General features: G+C 37.8%; 1 protein-coding gene across 1 annotated transcript in view; it reads left to right on the top strand.

Moving 5' to 3' along the window:
* The window catches only part of LRRK2 (leucine rich repeat kinase 2), a 145492-nt gene that overhangs the window by 23720 nt on the left and 103399 nt on the right, over window positions 1–18373 (top strand). The window contains 3 exon segments of the mRNA NM_001113437.2: window positions 2735–2864; window positions 5879–6003; window positions 10793–10905. Of these exon segments, the coding sequence (NP_001106908.2) occupies window positions 2735–2864; window positions 5879–6003; window positions 10793–10905 (368 nt within the window).

Below are 18373 nucleotides of genomic sequence, written 5' to 3' on the forward strand. Positions count from 1 at the left end.
TAGTTAGTAGCTATTGTTTTCATCTCTTCATTCCATATTCCCCTTGCTCTTAGCCAGAACTTAAGTTGCTCTTCGCTCTGGAGTGACCCAAACCTTTATCCGGGATAGGTTGGGGTCCTCAGTCATGCTGCTTTTTTTGATTGCTGAAATTATCTTTTTTTTTGAAAAATTTCTTTTTTAGAGCTGTACCTGTGGCATGTGGAAGTTCCGAGGCTAGGGGTTGAATCTGAGCTGCAGCTGCCGCCCTACACCACAGCCACAGCAACGTGGGATCTGAGCCGCATCTGCAACCTACACTGCAGCTTGTGGCAGTGCTGGATCCTTAACCCACTAAGTGAGGCCTGGGATCACTCTAAAGTGACTCCATAATGTGAGTTCTTCTCCAACGTCAACTATATGATGGAATTTCTGTTCTTAACTTTCAAGCCTCCAATTGGGTTAATGTCCAGGACAGTGGTTGTTAAAACTGTTGTCTCTGGACCAGCAACAGCATTTGGGAACTTGTTAAAAGTGTAAGTTCTAGGGTGCCATGAAGACCTAATAAATCAGAAAGCTTGTAGTTGGGACCCAGCAATCTATTTTAAAAAGTCATTCAGAGGATTCTCTTGTACTCTGAAGTGTGAGAACTACTGGTCCAGAGTAGCTTCTGTCATATAAATTATTTCCTTGGTTAGAATTTAGCCATTTTAGGAGGCATTGTTAAAACTTTGGGTTTTTTGTTTGTTTGTTTTAATTACTCAATGAATTTTATTACATTTATAGCTGTACAATGATCATCACGATCCAGTTTTATAGCATTTCCATTCCAATCACCAGCCCATTCCCCACCTTCCAACCTGTCTTCTTTGGAAAACAAGTTTTTTGAAGTCTGTGAGTCAGTATCTGCTCTGCAAAGAAATTCATTGTGTCCTTTTCTTAGATTCCACATGTTAGTGATAGCATATGATGTTGGTGTCTCACTGTCTGACTAGCTTTACTTAGCATGGTAATTTCTAGGTCCATCCATGTTGCTGCAAATGCTGCTATTTCTTTCCTTTTAATGGCTGAGTAATATTCCATTGTGTATATGTACCACATCTTCTTGATCTACTCCTCTGTCAATGGACCTTTAGGTTGTTTCCACATCTTGGCTATTGTATATAGTGCTGCAATGAACACTGGAGTACATGTATCTTTCTAATTATCAAGATGTCTTTAAAAGATGTGAGTTTTCAGATTTTGTCAGGGATTTAGATTGCATGTACCATTTCCACTTATTTATGAGTTTTTATCTGATCTTTTTTTTTCCAATTCGAGATTGGTAACTTATTTCTTCAGAACAGTACTTAAGTTAAAACTTTGTCATTTCCTGCCAGCTTCAAAGTGTTGAACTATAGTATATAATGTTAGAATTTATATTTAAATAACCACTTCAAGATAATTGATATTTATATGATAACTTTAAGACATTGGATTTGCATTTAGTGAAGAAAGTTTATTATGAAGAGGAAAATTATTCTGTTACTTTTCCAGTTATGATGTGAAATCAGTTGTAAAGCAGTCTATGTGTTTCTTAAGCTTTGGCATTACTCCGTGAAAGTATGTAATTACTTATGGTCTCTACTGGCACTTTTCCTCTCTTTGCTCATGCTGGCACACATAGAAATGATAATGTTTGTTCAGTCCACTCTGGTCAGTGGAGAAGGTGGCCTAAGGCTGAAGGCATCCCAGCCTGGTTCCGGCCCCCGGCCCCACCCCTCCTCCTCCATTCCCACAAGAACCGGGAGGATGGTCATGGCCAATATCTCCATGCATTTTTAACGTCTTCCCAGCTCATTGTGAGTCTTAGCTCTATATAAATAGTTATTTTATGAAGTTGTTTTAAATATTAGAATGAAACTTAACTTTCATTCTTATTTTGGAGGGCATTATGTTAAAACCTATTTTTGCAGAAATACTCCTTTCACTTAGATGGTGATTTCATTCCACCAGTTTGCTCTGTGAATGAAACTTTAAAACCTCAACAAATGGTTAATAAATGTGAAGAAAGTAGAAATGGCCTATATTTTATTTATTTATTTAACTCATTTTTAATGGCTGCCCTCACGGCATACAGAAGTTCCTGGGCCAGAGATTGAATACAAGCCACAACTGTCGTCTATGCTGTAGCTGTGGCAAAGCCAGATCCTTAACCTACTGTGCTGGGGCGGGGATGGAACCTGCACCTCCTCAGTGACCCAAGCCTCCACAGTCTGATTCTCTCTCTCTCTCTCTCTCTCTTTTTTTTTTTTTTTTTTGCTTTTTTAGAGCTGCACCTGTGGCATATGGAAGTTCCCAGGCTAGGGGTCAAATCAGAGCTACAGCTGCTGGCCTACACCACAGCCACAGCAACACGGGATCCAAGCTGAGTCTGCAACCTACATCACAGCTCACAGCCATGCCGGATCCGTAACCCACTAATTGAGGCCAAGGATTGAACTCACAGCCTTATGGATCCCAGTTGGGTTCATTACCACTGAGCCACGATGAGAAGTCCCTACAGTCAGATTTTTAACCCACTATACCATGGTGGGAACTCCTGGTGAATAAAGAGTTTAACAATCTTTAAGCTGTCAGTGAAATATAAATTTAATATGTAGTTGTGTATACTTTCCTATGAATTTAGGTTATCTTAATAGTAGGTGTCTTATTGTAAGATTATGAGAATGTGCTTTGTGCTTTCATTTATACAAGTAACATTTTAAAAATCTTGTAGTTAATTTCAGAAAAATCCTGTTGTCAAAAGGAATATATCTAAATGTATTGGAGTTAATGCAGAAGCATATACATTCTCCTGAAGTGGCTGAAAGTGGCTGTAAAATGCTAAACCATCTCTTTGAGGGAAGGTAAGGTATATTCATGAATTTGTGTAGAATATATAATATTGGACCAGGTAGAGTTTCAGTATTTTGAGCATAATTCTAAGAGTAAAAAGAAAAACATAAGGTGTTTGGAAATTGAAACATTTTTGCAATATAATTTCATGTCATTGATACACCGACTTATCTTCTTACCTTCATATTGAAATGGGTAGTAGAGATGAGAGGAATGTGTTGAAGGTTTGCTTTTGTGCTTGTGCTTGATGTTGACTGTGTTTTGAAAGATGGCAGTTAAACAGCACGTAACCTTAAACAGTTTTTCAAATTATTGTGTAATGTGAAAGGTATAAAAGATAAACACAGGATATGGGTTCTAATTGTTGCTTTTTCACAACTAGTATTTGTTAACATTACTTCATTTGAATTAGCTTTGTCTTCTCTTCCTGCTCTTCTTACTCAGCTGGGGAAGCTTTTAGTCACATTTAGTCCAAGCCCAGAGCCGTTAAGATTACATGTCTGGGAGTCCCCGTCGTGGCTCAGTGATAATGAATCTGACTGGTACCCATGAGGGTGTGGGTTCGATCCTTGACCTTGCTCAGTGGGTTAAGGATCTGGCCTTGCCGTGAACTGTGGTTTAGGTCACAGAAGAGGTCGGATCTGGCGTTGCTGTGGCTGTGGCATATGTGGGCAGCTCCAGTTCCGATTCAACACCTAGTCTGGAAACTTCCATATGCTCCATATGCAGCCCTAAAAAGCAAAAAAAAAAAAAGGAAAAAAGATTACATGTCTGGTTGGGGGCACAAAGAGATGAGATCATTTATCTGGGGGTAGGTGATGTAAGTTTGGGGTGGGATGGCAAGTAGTGGTTGGGATGGGGAGGGGAGATGGGGGAGAACCTATTTAAAAATTTGTTTAAAAGACTAAAACTGAAATGCATACAGATGATTTTGGCTGTAGAATGTGCTCAGTGTCTTTTTGTACTTTATTAGGCCAAAAAATGAGAGGTAGCTTTGGCATAGTCCGAGTAAATTTCAAGCCAAAAAGAGGCTACATTAGGAAACTGTCGTGTGTAAAAAATAAATAAATAAATGGCACAGATGTTGCAGTAAAAATTGATCTTGTGTTGTGGCTTTTCCACTAATCTGAGTCAATAACTTGATCTGTAAAGTTCACATTCCTCGTTTGTGAAAAGGGATGATAATAGCAACATCATACGTTGTAAGTTTCTGATGTAAGGGTTAGATAGATTAATTTTTACAAAGGGCTTGGGATAACGACTGGTGGATTGTAAGTACCCAGCAAAGCATACCTATTATTATAATCGGTTGTTAAATTTGAGTAAATGAAATGGATGTAGCATGATAACCTGTGTGTAACACATCTATAGACTTATAAGGAAGGGGCTTACGTTATTTTTAACATCAGTCCAACCTATTTATGTGTATATATATCATATCTTTGAATCATATCTCTCTTATTTATTTATTTATTTATTTTGTCTTTCTGCTTTTTCTTGGGCTGCTCCCGCGGCATATGGAGGTTCCCAGGCTAGGGGTCGAATCAGAGCTGTAGCCGCCGGCCTATGCCACAGCCACAGCAACGCGGGATCCGAGCCATGTCTGCGACCTACACCACAGCTCACGGCAACGCCGGATCCTCAACCCACCGAGCAAGGCCAGGGATCGAAACCTCAACCTCATGGTTCCTGGTCGGATTCGTTAACCACTGCGCCATGATGGGAACTCCCTATCTCTCTTATTTAAATGTTTCTCTTGGCATTGAAATGAAAAGCTTATCTTAAACTTTGATTTTTATGGTCCTGGCAGTGTGTGACCCTTTATAAATGAGGCAGAAATGCGGTAGAATAACCTACAGTTTAAGAATTGATAGATTCTCGGCAATTCATGTTTCTTCCCGTTTCCTTTCATGTAATATGTGTAAATCTCCAGTCCTGGAGATTCAAAGGTAATCATGGCAATGTGTCTGCCCCTAAAAGTCTCATTGTCTAGTTGGGGAGACTAATTTGTAAACTGATCATTACAGTACAGGGTGATAACTCAGTGGCAGGGAAGTGTAAGATCATAGTGTCTTGGTGAATCCAGCTAGGGTGACCAAAGGAGAGATACATTTTAGCCAGTACTGCACTGTGTAAAGGAAAGGCCTGCCTCTATTAATGTTTGTAGGAACTACTGAACTCTAGTCAAGTGGCAGGTATTGATATGTAGAAGAAAGAATAGCCAAACTACCTTAGAGAAACCAAGACTTTAGTGCAAACAAAATTAATTAAGAATACAGTATAAGATGTCCAGTGGTGTAATCAGGAAGAGGCAGGTTTACAGTAAATGGTGCTGGACTCGGAGGTCAGAGTTTGCATCCCATCCCTGGCTCTGTTATGTTCTAGTGACAGGACCTTGACATTTAACTTCTGTCAGCCTAAATTCTTTATCTAGAAAATACAAATAATGACCCCTACTTTCTAGGATTGTTGCCAGTGACCGATATATAGATCAGAAGGAAGTTGTTAGTTCTGGGAAACTTTATATTTATTTATTTATTTATTTATTTATTTATTTATTTATTTTTGTTCTTTTCTAGGGCTGCTCCCGCAGCATATGGAGGTTCCCAGGCTGGGAGTGTAACCGGAGCTGTAGCCACCAGCTTACACCACAGCCACAGCACCATAGGATATGAGCTGCGTCTGCAACCTACATCACAGCTCACAACAATGCCGGATCCTGAACCCACTGAGCTTGGCCAGGGATCAAACCCGCAACCTGATGGTTCCTAGTCAGACTCGTTAACCACTGAGCCACAACGGGAACTCTAGTTCTGGGAAACTTTAAAAAAGAGAATTCTCAGTTTACTGTGAATATAACTTCTTAAAATCAAAGTTTACTTAATAATTTACATTATGTATGCTCATATTACTGAATTCATATGGCCTTTTCTGATAAAATAGAATAGTTCTATTTTCTTGTACATGGTGTTTGTGTTGGAATGAGGTTGTACTTTTAATAAGCATTTCCATACTCTATCTCCAGTAACACTTCCCTGGATACAATGGCAGCAGTGGCCCCCAAAATAATAACAGTTATGAAGAGTCATGAGACATCATTATCAGTGCAGCTGGAGGCACTTCGAGCTATTTTACATTTTATAGTTCCAGGTAAGTTACATAATTGATGGTAGGAAGAAATGTCATTTTAAATGGATTTTTTTGACTTTCCTTGAAATATCAACTTTCTGGGTAAAAAACTAAAGGTCTGATTTCTGTCAACCAAATGCAAATCTTTCCACTAACCCAAAAATAAAAATGGGAAAATGATACGGATGAGTCAGATAAAGTCACATTAAAATTTAATTGAAAAAAATCAATTCATTTACAAAAGAAATAACTGCAGCATAGTTTGGAGCTTTACCTCCAAGAACAGTGTCATTTCTGTTAATTCTTTTCTGTTTCTGTTGCCTTTACCGAGTCTAACTTTTTTTAATTTGTTTTTTTCTTTCCTGTCTGAACTGTAGCTAACTAATTTTCGGACTTCCTCTCTTTCCTCTTTCTGATCCTTTTTTTGCTCTGCGGTTGAATGAATCTTTCTCAAATATAACCATGTGGCTTTTAATTTTTAACCTCAGTAACATCTCCCTCCCCGCTTACTTCCAGCTTACATTCGTTCTGTCCTTACCTGTCCTCCAAAGCCCTTTTAAAACACCTGCTCTTTCATTCATTCAGCATATATTTATTAAGTGCCCCTTATGTTCCAAACATTGAACAAAGGTATGAAAGATAAATGAAAAAAAGACATGACTGTACTATTTATAGGAGCTGAGAGGTAGACAGATAGATAAATAATTAATTACCAGACAATTGAGAGGCGCTATTGCAGATACAGGTATAAAAGGCCATGGGAATATTAATGGATACACAAGTAATTTATTCAAAGGTCAGTGATTGCGATACTTGAAGTTGAAGGGCAAGTAAAGCTGACCTGGTAAAAAGGCCAGGAAGGACATTTTGAGCGGAAAGAGGAAGGGCGCCTGATCTGGGGTGAGTGGAGCATGGCTCCGGAGGAGAGCATGCCTGGGGGTGAATGTGGAAGGACAGGCAGAGGCCTGGGAGGGAAGGGCCTTGAACACAAAGCTGAGCAATTTGTGCTTTTTTAAATAGAAGTCAATTCAGAGTTATTAAAGGTATTTAAAAATTGTAGTCTACCTGTCGTATAGCACTGGGAACTATATCTAGTCACTTGTGATGGAGCCTGATGGAGGATAATGTGAGAAAAAGAATGTATATATATTGGTATGACTGGGTCACTTTCCTGTACAGTAGAAAATTGATAAAACACTGTAAACCACCGATAATGGAAAAAAAAATCATTATAAAAAATTGTAGCATCATAACTTAATTTGCAACTAATAGCAATAGCACCATAGTGTGGAGGATTGGCGGTGGCGGGGGGAGGGGGGAGAGCCTCCTGCGGGGAGATTAGGCTGGTGGCCACCATAGGCAGGTAAGACATGGTGGGGGCCCAGCAAAGGAGACAAAAGAGAGGATGGATGTGGGAGATGGTGAGGGGGTGCATTTGACATGACTTTCTGACTGCGGAATGTGAGGGACTTACTATTTTTTTGCTCTGTAAAATTGGCAATTTTTTTTAAAAACCCATTTTTTGGTCCTTTAAAATGAAATCTCTTTGAATTTACCATTATCTGTGGTCTTATTGGTACTTTATGTTTCTGAGTATAGGAGTATACTCTGTATAAGAGTATACATTTTTTCAAGGAGAGGGCTTTCTTTGGTCATCTCTCTCTCTTTTTTTTAATCCCCTAATAAGTTGGACAAAAATAGCTTCAATACATATATTTTAAATTGAATCATGACATCTTGTTCATAGTTGTCATGCAGTGTTTGAGATATAATTTAATAGATACTTTTGCTTGAAAATATTACAAGCTTTTTGAACTTTGTAGATTGTAAAAAACATAATAAAACAAAACCCTTTTGATTATCCTTAAGGTGTCAACCTTATTCTTTTGAGGGTGGGATTTGAGATTTTTTTTAAATTAAAGTGTAGTTGATTTACAATGTTCTGCCAGTTTCTGCTGTACAGCAAAATGGCTTAGTTACACACACACACACACACACACACACACACACACATTCTTTTTTAATATTATTTTCCATAATGGTCTATTCCACAAGATTGGATATGGTTCCCTTTGTTACACAGTAGGACCTAGTTTTTTTTTATTCATTATAAATGTAATAGTTTGCATCTGCTAACCCCAGACTCCTTTTCCCCTACCCCTCTGGCAACCACAAGCCTGTTCTCAGTCTGTGAGTTTGTTTCTGTTGGCTAGATAGATTCATTTGTGCCATATTTTAGATTCCACATATGAGTGATATCATATGATATTTGTCTTTCTCTTTCTGGCTTACTTCACTTAGCAAGGATAGTCTCTAGTTGTATCCATGTTGCTGCAAATGGCATTATTTCATACTTTTTCATGGCTGAGTAGTATTCCATTGTATGTAAGTACCACATCTTCTGTATCCATTCATCTGTTGATGGACATTTGTTTCCATGTCTTGGCTATTATGAAAAGTGCTGCTTTAACATAGTGGTGCATGTATCTTTTTTTTTTTTTTTGGCCACTCCTACAGCATGTGGACATTCCCAGGCCAGGTTTTGAACCCGCATCGCAGAAGTGACCAGAACAACTGCAGTGGCAATTCTGGATCCTTAACCTGCTGCACCAGAGGAGAACTCCTTCATGTTTCTTTTTGAATTATAGTTTTCTCCAGATATGTGCCCAGAAATGGGATTGCTGGATCATATGGTAGTTCTATATTTAGTTTTCTGAGGAACCTCCATACTGTTTTCCATGGTGGTTGTACCAAATTACATTCTCACCAGCAGTGTAGGAGGATTCTCTTTTCTCCACACCTTCTCCAGCATTGGTTGTTTGTAGACTTATTAATGATGGGCATTCTGACCAGTATCAGTTGTTACCTCATTGTAATTTTGATTTGCATTTCTCTAATATAATAGTGTTGAGAATCCTTTCATGTGCCTCCTGGCCACCTGTGTATCTTCTTTGGAGAAATGTCTATTTAGGTCTTCTGCGCATTTTTCAGATGGGTTGTTTGGATTTTTTTGTCATTGAGTTGTATGAGTTGTTTGTGTATTTTAGAGATTAAGCCCTTGTCAGTTGCATCATTTGCAACTTTGTTACTTTCCTTCCCTGTATTTTGTGATTTTGATGTCCTTTTTTATATCTTGATATTTATCCTTTTGCTGTTCCTTGTGTTCGTCATTGCTTTCACAAATAGGTTTTTTTTTTTCTTTTTCCCATTTTGATCTGTATTCTGGCTTATGTAGTGATTTACTGCCCAATTGTGATTTCCTCCATCTTATATCTTCTTACTTCTTTTCTTTTTAGAGGAGACCTTTCAATATTTCTTTTAGGATAGGTTTAGTATTGCTGTTTTCTTTTAGTTTTTGCTTGTCTGAAAAATTCTTTACTTCTCCTTCTCTTTTAACTTACAGTCTTGGTGGGTAGAGTATTTTAAGTTCCAATTTTTTTTCCTTTTAGAACTTTTAGTATATCTTACCACTCCCTTCTGGTCTGTAGCCTTTCTGTGGAGAAATCGGGGGTTAACCTTATGGGGGTTCCCTTATAATTAGCTTTTTTCTTTTCTCTTGCTGCCTTTAGAATCCTTTCCCTATCTTTGACTGTTGCCATTTTTATTATAACATGTCTTGGTGTGGGCCTGTTTGGGTTCAACATGTTTGGGGCCTTCTGTGCTTCCTGTATCTTGATATCTGTTTCGTTTAGATTTGGAAAGTTTTCAGCCATAATTTCTTCAAATATATTTTCAATATTTTATTTTTCTTCTCCTTCAGAAATCCCTATTATGCTTGTGATATAATGGGCAGCTTTAGAAGTTAATGTGATCTTGGTCACTGCAAATGAGACACTGAGAGTTTGAATGACTTGTCCAAGGTCATAGTTATAGTAAATGTCAGGACCTGTTTGAATAAATTTTAAAATGAGTCCTGAAAGTTCCAGGAAGGTGAAAATCATGCCTATTTTATTCATAGTGAAATTCTTAGCATATGTCATGATCCTTTGCCTATAATTAGAATTCAGATTTTTGTCATGTAAATGAAAAGTTATATGCAGCCAATTTATAGTTTGTGTAAATAATTATTTCTATAATCATAGATTTTAGAAACATTATTTGTGAAAATTTTATATGTTATATGTTCTATTATATAACCAATATTTTTTTATTTCCTGTTTTTCCAACAGTTTTGGAATAGTTCAGCTACATTGTAGCTTAATAAGGAATATGTTTTCTTTAAGTAACTTAATACTTTTATTCAGCCTTAGACTTAGAGGACTTTTAATAAAAATACATGCTCTTTACCATTACAATGATGAAACTTTTTGTTTTCACTGTTATTCCAGCTGCTCTTTTATGTCTACATTTCATATCTGACCTTTGTTTGTAGTCCAAATAATTTTGAGCTTTTCTAAGTTGTCCATTGTTGCTTGAAAATGTTCTAGCTTCTTGTATGAGTACAGCCTATTCATACAAAAAAGAGAATGTTCCAGAAAATTCCTCCACAACAGTAACTGTTGAACTATTTTTAGGATTTTTTTTGGCCATGCCCACAGCCTGAGGAAGTTTCTTGGCCAGGGATTGTACCAGAGCCATAGCAGTGGCAATGCGGGATCCTTAATCTGCTGAGCCACCAGGGAACTCCAAGTTTTTAGAAACTTCTTAAAGAAAAGAGCTATTTCTTTAATAAGGAACCATGGGTTAGAAAAAGGTGCAACATGTATATGTATTGTTGGGTTAGTTATAATCATTCCTAATAAGTGGCAGTCTATTCAGCCTAAATCTTTATGAGAAAAGCATTTATTAATTTATTTGTTTTTGCATTTAGACATCACAGAAGAATCCAGGGAAGATACTGAATATCAACATAAACTAAATATGGTGAAAAAACAGTGTTTCAGGAATGATATTCACAAATTGGTCCTGGCGGCTTTGAACAGGGTATGTGCAATAAAGGTTTTCTGCCTTTATACTGTTAATTAGAATATGAAATTTGGGGAAGTAGAGGGGCTTTTTTTAGCTTGTAGGAAGTAATATGTTTAGAGCCATAAGATGATAGTAAGAATACAGGGGGTGAGGAGATGTGCCATTCCAACTAAGAGAAGTCTGTCAGCTAGACTTTGATAGGCTTTTTTGATTGCTCGTAACACAAATCACTCAAGTCTGTCAAATCAGAAGGAGAACTCCAGATGTGCAGCTTAGCCTCACAAGCGATGTCAGGAATGAAGGCTGCTGTGTTCTCTTTCTGTCTGCCTGGCTGCTTGTCTTTCTTTTCTGGTCCCAGGCTGCAAGGTCCATGAAGACACAGGGCACAGCATTGAAGTCTTCTTAAATTTCTTGTGCTTGTTTTCATTGCACTCCTCAGAAGTAACCTCTGACATGGCTCAGTGTGCCTTGTTTCTTCCCAGTTTTAGGCAATGATGTATCTACATATGTTTGCAATAAGATATTATAATTAAATTACTAATCATACTAAATCTGAAAAAGAGAAGAAGAGAATTATGTTTGTATTGCGCAGTGCAAAATATATTGATGGAATTAAGGTGATTTGGAAGTTTAACATAAGATGAATTGGAGTTCCTGTCGTGGCTCAGTGGTTAACGAATCTGACTAGGAACCACGAGGTTCCAGGTTCCATCCCTGGCATCGCTCAGTGGGTTAAGGATCCGGCGTTGCCATGAGCTGTGGTGTAGGTTGCAGACACAGCTCGGATTCCGAGTTGCTGTGGCTGAGGTGTAGGCTGGCAGCTACAGATCTGATCAGACCCCCAGCCTGGAAACCTCCATATGCTGTGGGTGCGGCCCTAGAAAATACAAAAAAAACAAAAAACAAAACAAAAAAGCATAAGATGAATTGGTTCTTTATAAAAGATATGAGTAGATGTAGGAGTTCCCTTGTCCAGCAGGTTAAGTATCTGGCATTGTCACTGCAGCCGCTCTTGTCACAGCTGTGGGGCAGATTCAGTCGCTCACCTGGGAACTTCCACATGCCTTGGATGTGGCAAAAAAGAAATAAGAGTAAAGATGTAAAGAATGATTCGGGTTAATGTTTTCAAGAAAGGAAGTGAGTAGTCAGAGTAATTAATGGAGAAGATTCCTTGTGGCTTAGTATACTTTGACATGAATTAATGAGAATAGCCTGCAGATAGATCTCCTTCAAAAATTCAAGTTGAGGTGAACTTTATAATGAATGTAATTGTCTATGATCTATTTAAGTCATTTGTACTCAGACCTTAATATGATTCTTAAGTATAGTAGTGGGTTGAATTTGATTCCAGAAATATTTGGTGAAAATAAGTATGTGGAAGGAGCTGTGTTAGGCACTGGGAAGACAAAAATGAATATGCTTTGTACCCTCTGTAATGGATCTCATAATCTGGCTGGGGGAAAACCAGCCATGCATAAAACATAAGCATGCACTAGGTTGTTCTGTGTTAGCACATAGGGCTGCACTAGCTTTGTAAACAGTACTTTAGGAACTTAGAGGGGAGAGTAATTAGTTTTATTCATGGCATGTGTCGGTGAGAAGCAAAAGGTACCAGAAAAGCCCTGTAGGTAACTCTGATTCTGTTTATCCCATCGTTCCTGAAATTATTGTGTGATAGATTGAAAGTCAGGGGAGACGTGTTGTGCTTACTGCCTTAGTGCCGTGATGCCAAGAAAACCACATCCAGGTCTTACTTGCTATGACCATATAATCCCAGGAGAAGTGGTTGAGACCCTCCCTACCCTTTCCCTTTTTTTTTTCCCCTTTGTCACACCTGAGTAATGACACACCGAATCTCACTAAACAGTAACCGTCACTTGGGGGCAAGGAGGTAAGGTCATGGGGAAACAGAAGTGACACTGTGTCAATTAAAAACATCTCCCCTGTGGTAATTCCCATAACCCTTCATCATGGTTGAGAAAAAGTTGCTCTCAAAGTTGAATGTAAGTTTTTTGTTTATTTCTAAAATTCAGTGATTGCATGTCTCACTCTAATAAACGTTACAAAGCAGCAGAGATTTTTAGGTGCAAATCCTGCTGACGCAATAAAATGAATTACCATTAAAAATAAGTCTATTCTTGGAGAGCAGACTTCCAAATAATAAGGAGGATTTGAGATTCAATTAATATTGAATTTGAGGGTCATTAATATGGCCTAACTCTAATAGATTATCAAATGTATTATAAAACTTTAGTAATCAAGATTCCATTGAGATTTACAATGCAAAGACTATGAAAAGTATTTATTATAGTGGATCAATATTTGGATACATATATATATATAAACATTCAGGCTGAAATTAAATCTGTCTGAAATATTGACATTCCATTTAATGCTTGATCCTTTTAGTTTTTACTATACATGAAAATGTTCAGTCACCTGTTCCAGAGAGACCTATTTGCCCAGACCAATTGCACTAAATAATGTATAGTGTGAAAGGGCTCATTTGCAAAAGCAGCAAAAATAACAACAACAAAATTACATAGGAGTAAATAAAAATGTGCAGAACTACCCTTAAAAAAACCCCTGTGAAATACCACTGAGAATACAAAGGAAGAGTTGAATGTAGGAAAATGTATACCCTCTGTTTTGATAAAATGACTGATTTTTAAAAAACGAAAATTGATCTGTATTTATGAACCCTTAATAAAAACAACAATATTTTTTTTTCTGGAACTGGTTAAGCTAGTATAAGATTTTAAGAAAGTTACTGAATAATTAATATACATGAGTAGCCAGGAGAATTTTGAAAAAGAGGGTCATTAATATGGCCTAACTCTAATAGATTATCAAATGTATTATAAAACTTTAGTAATCAAGATGATGTGACACCAAAAGACAAAATAAAATAAAATAAAATAATATGGTGTGACAGGACACTGGAGGAGATAGATTGATTTTACTTAGTGGTGCTTCAGGACATAGACACACACATGCAAACGTTCAGTTTGTATATGGCATTTTCTCAGCTACTTGAGGGGGGAAATCAATTGTTCAGTAACTTGTGTGGGAACCATTAGTTCTCTGGCCATTTGGAGAAAGCAAAAGAAGCTACGTATTTACTCTTTTCAAGATTTAAAGATTAAATCTCATGTGGGTGAGATGTAAAGCTCAAAATGAATTTGGCAAGTAAACGTATGAAAAGGTTCTCAAGTAGATCATTATTAAGGAAATGTAAATTAAAAAAAGAAAAACTGGAGTTCTCGTTATGGTGCAGGGAAAACGAATCCGACTAGGAACCATGCAGGTTTGATCCCTGGCCTTGCTCAGTGGGTGAAGGATCCAGCATTGCTTTGAGCTGTAGTGTAGGTTGCAGACGCGGCTTGAATCTGGTGTTGCTGTGCCTGTGGTGTAGGCCGGCAGCTGTAGCTCCAATTCAACCCCTAGCCTGGGAACTTCCTCCTGCTGCAGGTGCAGCCCTAAAAAAAGCAAAAAAAAAAAAAAAAAAAAAAAAAAAAAAGAAAAAGAAGAACCTCTTTGGAAATTTAGCAATAGCTGTCTAAATTAAAATGTGTATGTTTTCTGACCAGCAGTTCCACTCTAGCAGTTTATAATATAGATATACCCGTACACATACACAAAGCTTTTTACACAGGAATGTTTATTGTGGCATTATTTGTAGTAAGAAAAACATGGCACAGAACTAAAGGCTTACATAGTAATCATTAGTGTTATTTGCCAAGTATTTTTAATCCTCTACCTTCCGGTGATTTCTGGGATAGTATTTATTGGCCCCTTCATAGTTAGATTGGATCATGTGACTGGCTTTGGCCAAGGAGTTATAAGTAGAGATTATGTTTGTCATTTCTCGACCAAACACTTAATTGCTGGTGAAGCATCTTTCACAACACTTTCAGGCACTGTGACTTGTAATGTTTGAGATGGCGGTTGTTTCATGAGCAGAGCTCCTGGAGTGACTGTGCTGAGCAGAGCTCCCCCTCCTGACCTGTAACACAGATGAAGCATGAAGGAGGGGGAGAAAGTGGGATGGACAGGGAGTTTGGAGTAGGTAGATGCAAACTATTACATTAGAATGCCTAAGCAATGAGGTCCTATTGTGTAGCACAGGGAGCCATATCCAATCTCTTGGGATAGAACATGATGGAAGATAGTATGAAAAAAGCAATGCGCGCGTGCGTGCATGCGTGTGTGTGTGTGTGTGTGTGTATGTGAATAGGTCACAGCAGAAATTGACACAACTCTGTAAATCAACTATACTTTAATAAAAATAAAATAAAATTTAAAAATAAAAACTATGACACATCAAAAAGAATTGAACCTATTCTTTTTTTAACCTGTGAAATTTTGAGGTTGTTTACTACAACTTAATTTAGTCCTGATAATAAAATAGTTATAAGTAGTTCCTAATTAAACAACTTAAAATATTTACAAGTTATGCAGTTCTATGTAGGAATGAAAAACAACATGTTAGGAATGTGTTGCCATGGAATTATCTCCAATATTTCATGGACACGAGTGTATCACACTGGTACTCATTTTTTCCCCTTCATATATGTTAGCACATTATGCACACATTTTTTTTTTTTTTTTCTTTTTAGGGCCACACCCACAGCATATGAAGGTTCCCAGGCTAGGGGTCCAGTTGGAACTACAGCTGCCAGCCTACACCACAACCACAGCAACATCAGATCCGAGCTGCATCTGTGACCTACACTACAGGTCATGGCAGTAGTGGATCCTTAACCCATTGAGCGAGGCCAGGGATCAAACCCACAACCTCATGGTTCCTAATCAGATTCGTTTCTGCTGCGCCACAACTGGAACTCCTATGCACACTTTTTGATGAAATTAGTATATTTTCACTTTTTTGTTTATCCCTCTTCTCTGTCCCTCAATTAAAGCAGATTTTACAGTATTTACTTTTATAGCTTTAACCGTACAACGTATTCTAATAAGTTTGTGAGCCCTGGAATAGGATATCTGGGTTTGAATCTGGCTTTACCACCTACAGACTAAGGTATTCTGCAAAGTTATTTAAAGTTTTGGTTTCAGAAGTTCCCTTGTGTCGCAGCGGGTTCAGGATCTGGTGTTAGCACTCCAGCTGTGGCACAGGCTGCAACTGCTGCTCGGGTTCTGTCCCCGGCTCAGCAACTTGCACGTGCTGTAGGTGTGGCTCCCGAAAGTGTTGGTCTCATTATCTATAAAATGGAGATAATAAATGGCTTTTCACTTAGGGTTATTATGAAAAATCTTATAATTCATGCCATGTACTTGGTACAATGCCTGGCACATAGTATGCAGTCAATAAATGTTAGTTAGTTTTATTACTATTAGATTTAAAGGTATCTTTGACCTCTGGCTTTAAAAGATGAGAAAAATGAGAGTATTCATACTACCTTCCACTATTTCTACCCATTTTCTCATCAAGTTTTGTTAAAATAATTCTACATTGACAGGGTTTAAAACATTGACATTCAGCTGCATAGCCATACTTAATAAGTTTGTTTTCGTCTTGTTCCTTCAGTCATGTGGATTCAGTGTTCGCTGCTAGTCCTTTGTTGTAGTTTTTTCATGCATCTTTTAGTTACCTGTTTCTTTAAAAAAAAAAAGCTCCTTTTCTGAACATTTTGTTGTTGTTTCTATATTTAGACTCTTGAACAAACAGTTTGGTTGCAGAGTCCTGGGGTTTTATTTTCTTTCTTTGAAAACTTTGTAGGCATTTCACTGTTTTCTAGGCCTGAATGTTTTAGTGGAGAAGTTTGAGACCAACTTGATTATTTTCTCATTTTTTATATGATTTGATAATTTTTTCTGGGTGCCCAAAGGATTCTTTTTCTTGAAATCCACTTTATTAGGATATATCTCAGTGTTAGTTCTGGACTATGATGTCTTCTTCCTAGCTGTACATTTGATTTATTTTTTTCTGTGAAGTTTTTCTGAATTGCAGTTGACTTAGCTAGCAGTTAGGAAAGAGACCAGTGTGGGCATTTTCCCCTTGAGCTGGCTAGCTCACTCATTAGAGAGACCATTTTAATTATTTCTGTGTTCTTTGAAAACACGTGGAAAATTTTGGAGCATAGGTGGTAGGATGTTTCTAATTAATGTTTCCTTCCACTTGCACTTTCAAAAGTTTCATGTGGAGTTCCCATTGTGGCTCAGTGGGTTAAGACCCTCACTAGTATCCATGAGGAGGCCGTTTCAGTCCCTGGCCTCACTCAGTGGGTTCAGGATCCAGTGTTGCCGTGAGCTGTGATGTAGGTTGCATACATGGCTCTGGCTGAGGCTGGCAGCTGCAGCTCCAATTCGACCCTAACATGATAACTTCCATATACTGCAAATGCAACCCTAAAAAAAAAATGTTTATGTGGACAGCACTTGCTAGTTAATTATAATCCTCATTTCAATAGCAATTCAATAAATCACCATTTTCAAGATAGAACATTAGAAAAAGAAAGTCCATTGTAGGCTTGCAGATATACATATATAATATATGTATATGTGTATATGTGTATTTTCAAATTTATTAAACTGTCAAAAATCAAATGCCACTGTTTAAAATCACCAAACGGTTTGTTTGAACTCTGTCACATGGAGTAATGTGATATTCTGCATTTCTTTTTGCACAGACAAATCACAGATTTCCTGTTTCTAGTCACTTGTCAAATGTACTGCACCTGAAATTAAGATTAGGTGAGCTCAAGGCAGCAGAGCCAGTAGTTGAGTAGAAGCTTGTTAGAGGTGATGGTATTAAGAACAGATACTTTATGGACATCAATTTGTCTTAGTTTTTTAGCATAAAAAATTAAGCCTATGGTGCATTGAGTTGGGAACATGACTAGCTATTAACTTGTGGGGTCCAGTACAAGATGAAGATGCAGGACCCCTCATTTAAAAATCATTGAGAATTTCAGGGAAGTGGCTGCTGAGCTTTTAACCAGGTGCGGGGCCCTTCTGAGCACAGAGACTGGTGTTAGGGCACGTGTGTGCACCCCTGATGCTGCCTCTGCCTAGGAGGCAGGAATGATTGTATTAATAATCAAATAGAAAGTTCAGAATGACCGTCTGATTTTTCTCTTTTCTTTTTCTTTCTTTTTTTTTTTTGAGAAGATGATAAACTTTTAGCTTTGAACATCTGAGTTTCAGATACTGGTGTCAAGCAAAGAGAAGCATGGACTTAGAGCTTGAGAGTTTAAGCTTGTTCTTTGACTTATTTGCTCTAAGTTTTCTGTCTTGATTTTTTTCATCAGTAACATAGGGATAGTAATCGTACCCTCATCACAGCATTGGTGTGAGGATTAAATGAGGTGATATACGTGAAGTGCTTAAAAGAATGTCTGGCACACAGCACTTACCGCTTAGATGGGCATCATCCTTGTGGCTGTTGCTATGTGACGGTCTTGAAGCCCTGTTAGTGTATGACATTCCACCCAGGAGTAGAAGAGTTTTAAAGAAAAGTTTTTTA

The sequence above is a fragment of the Sus scrofa genome, chromosome 5 (assembly GCF_000003025.6).
Source record: "Sus scrofa isolate TJ Tabasco breed Duroc chromosome 5, Sscrofa11.1, whole genome shotgun sequence".
Lineage (NCBI taxonomy): Eukaryota > Metazoa > Chordata > Mammalia > Artiodactyla > Suidae > Sus > Sus scrofa.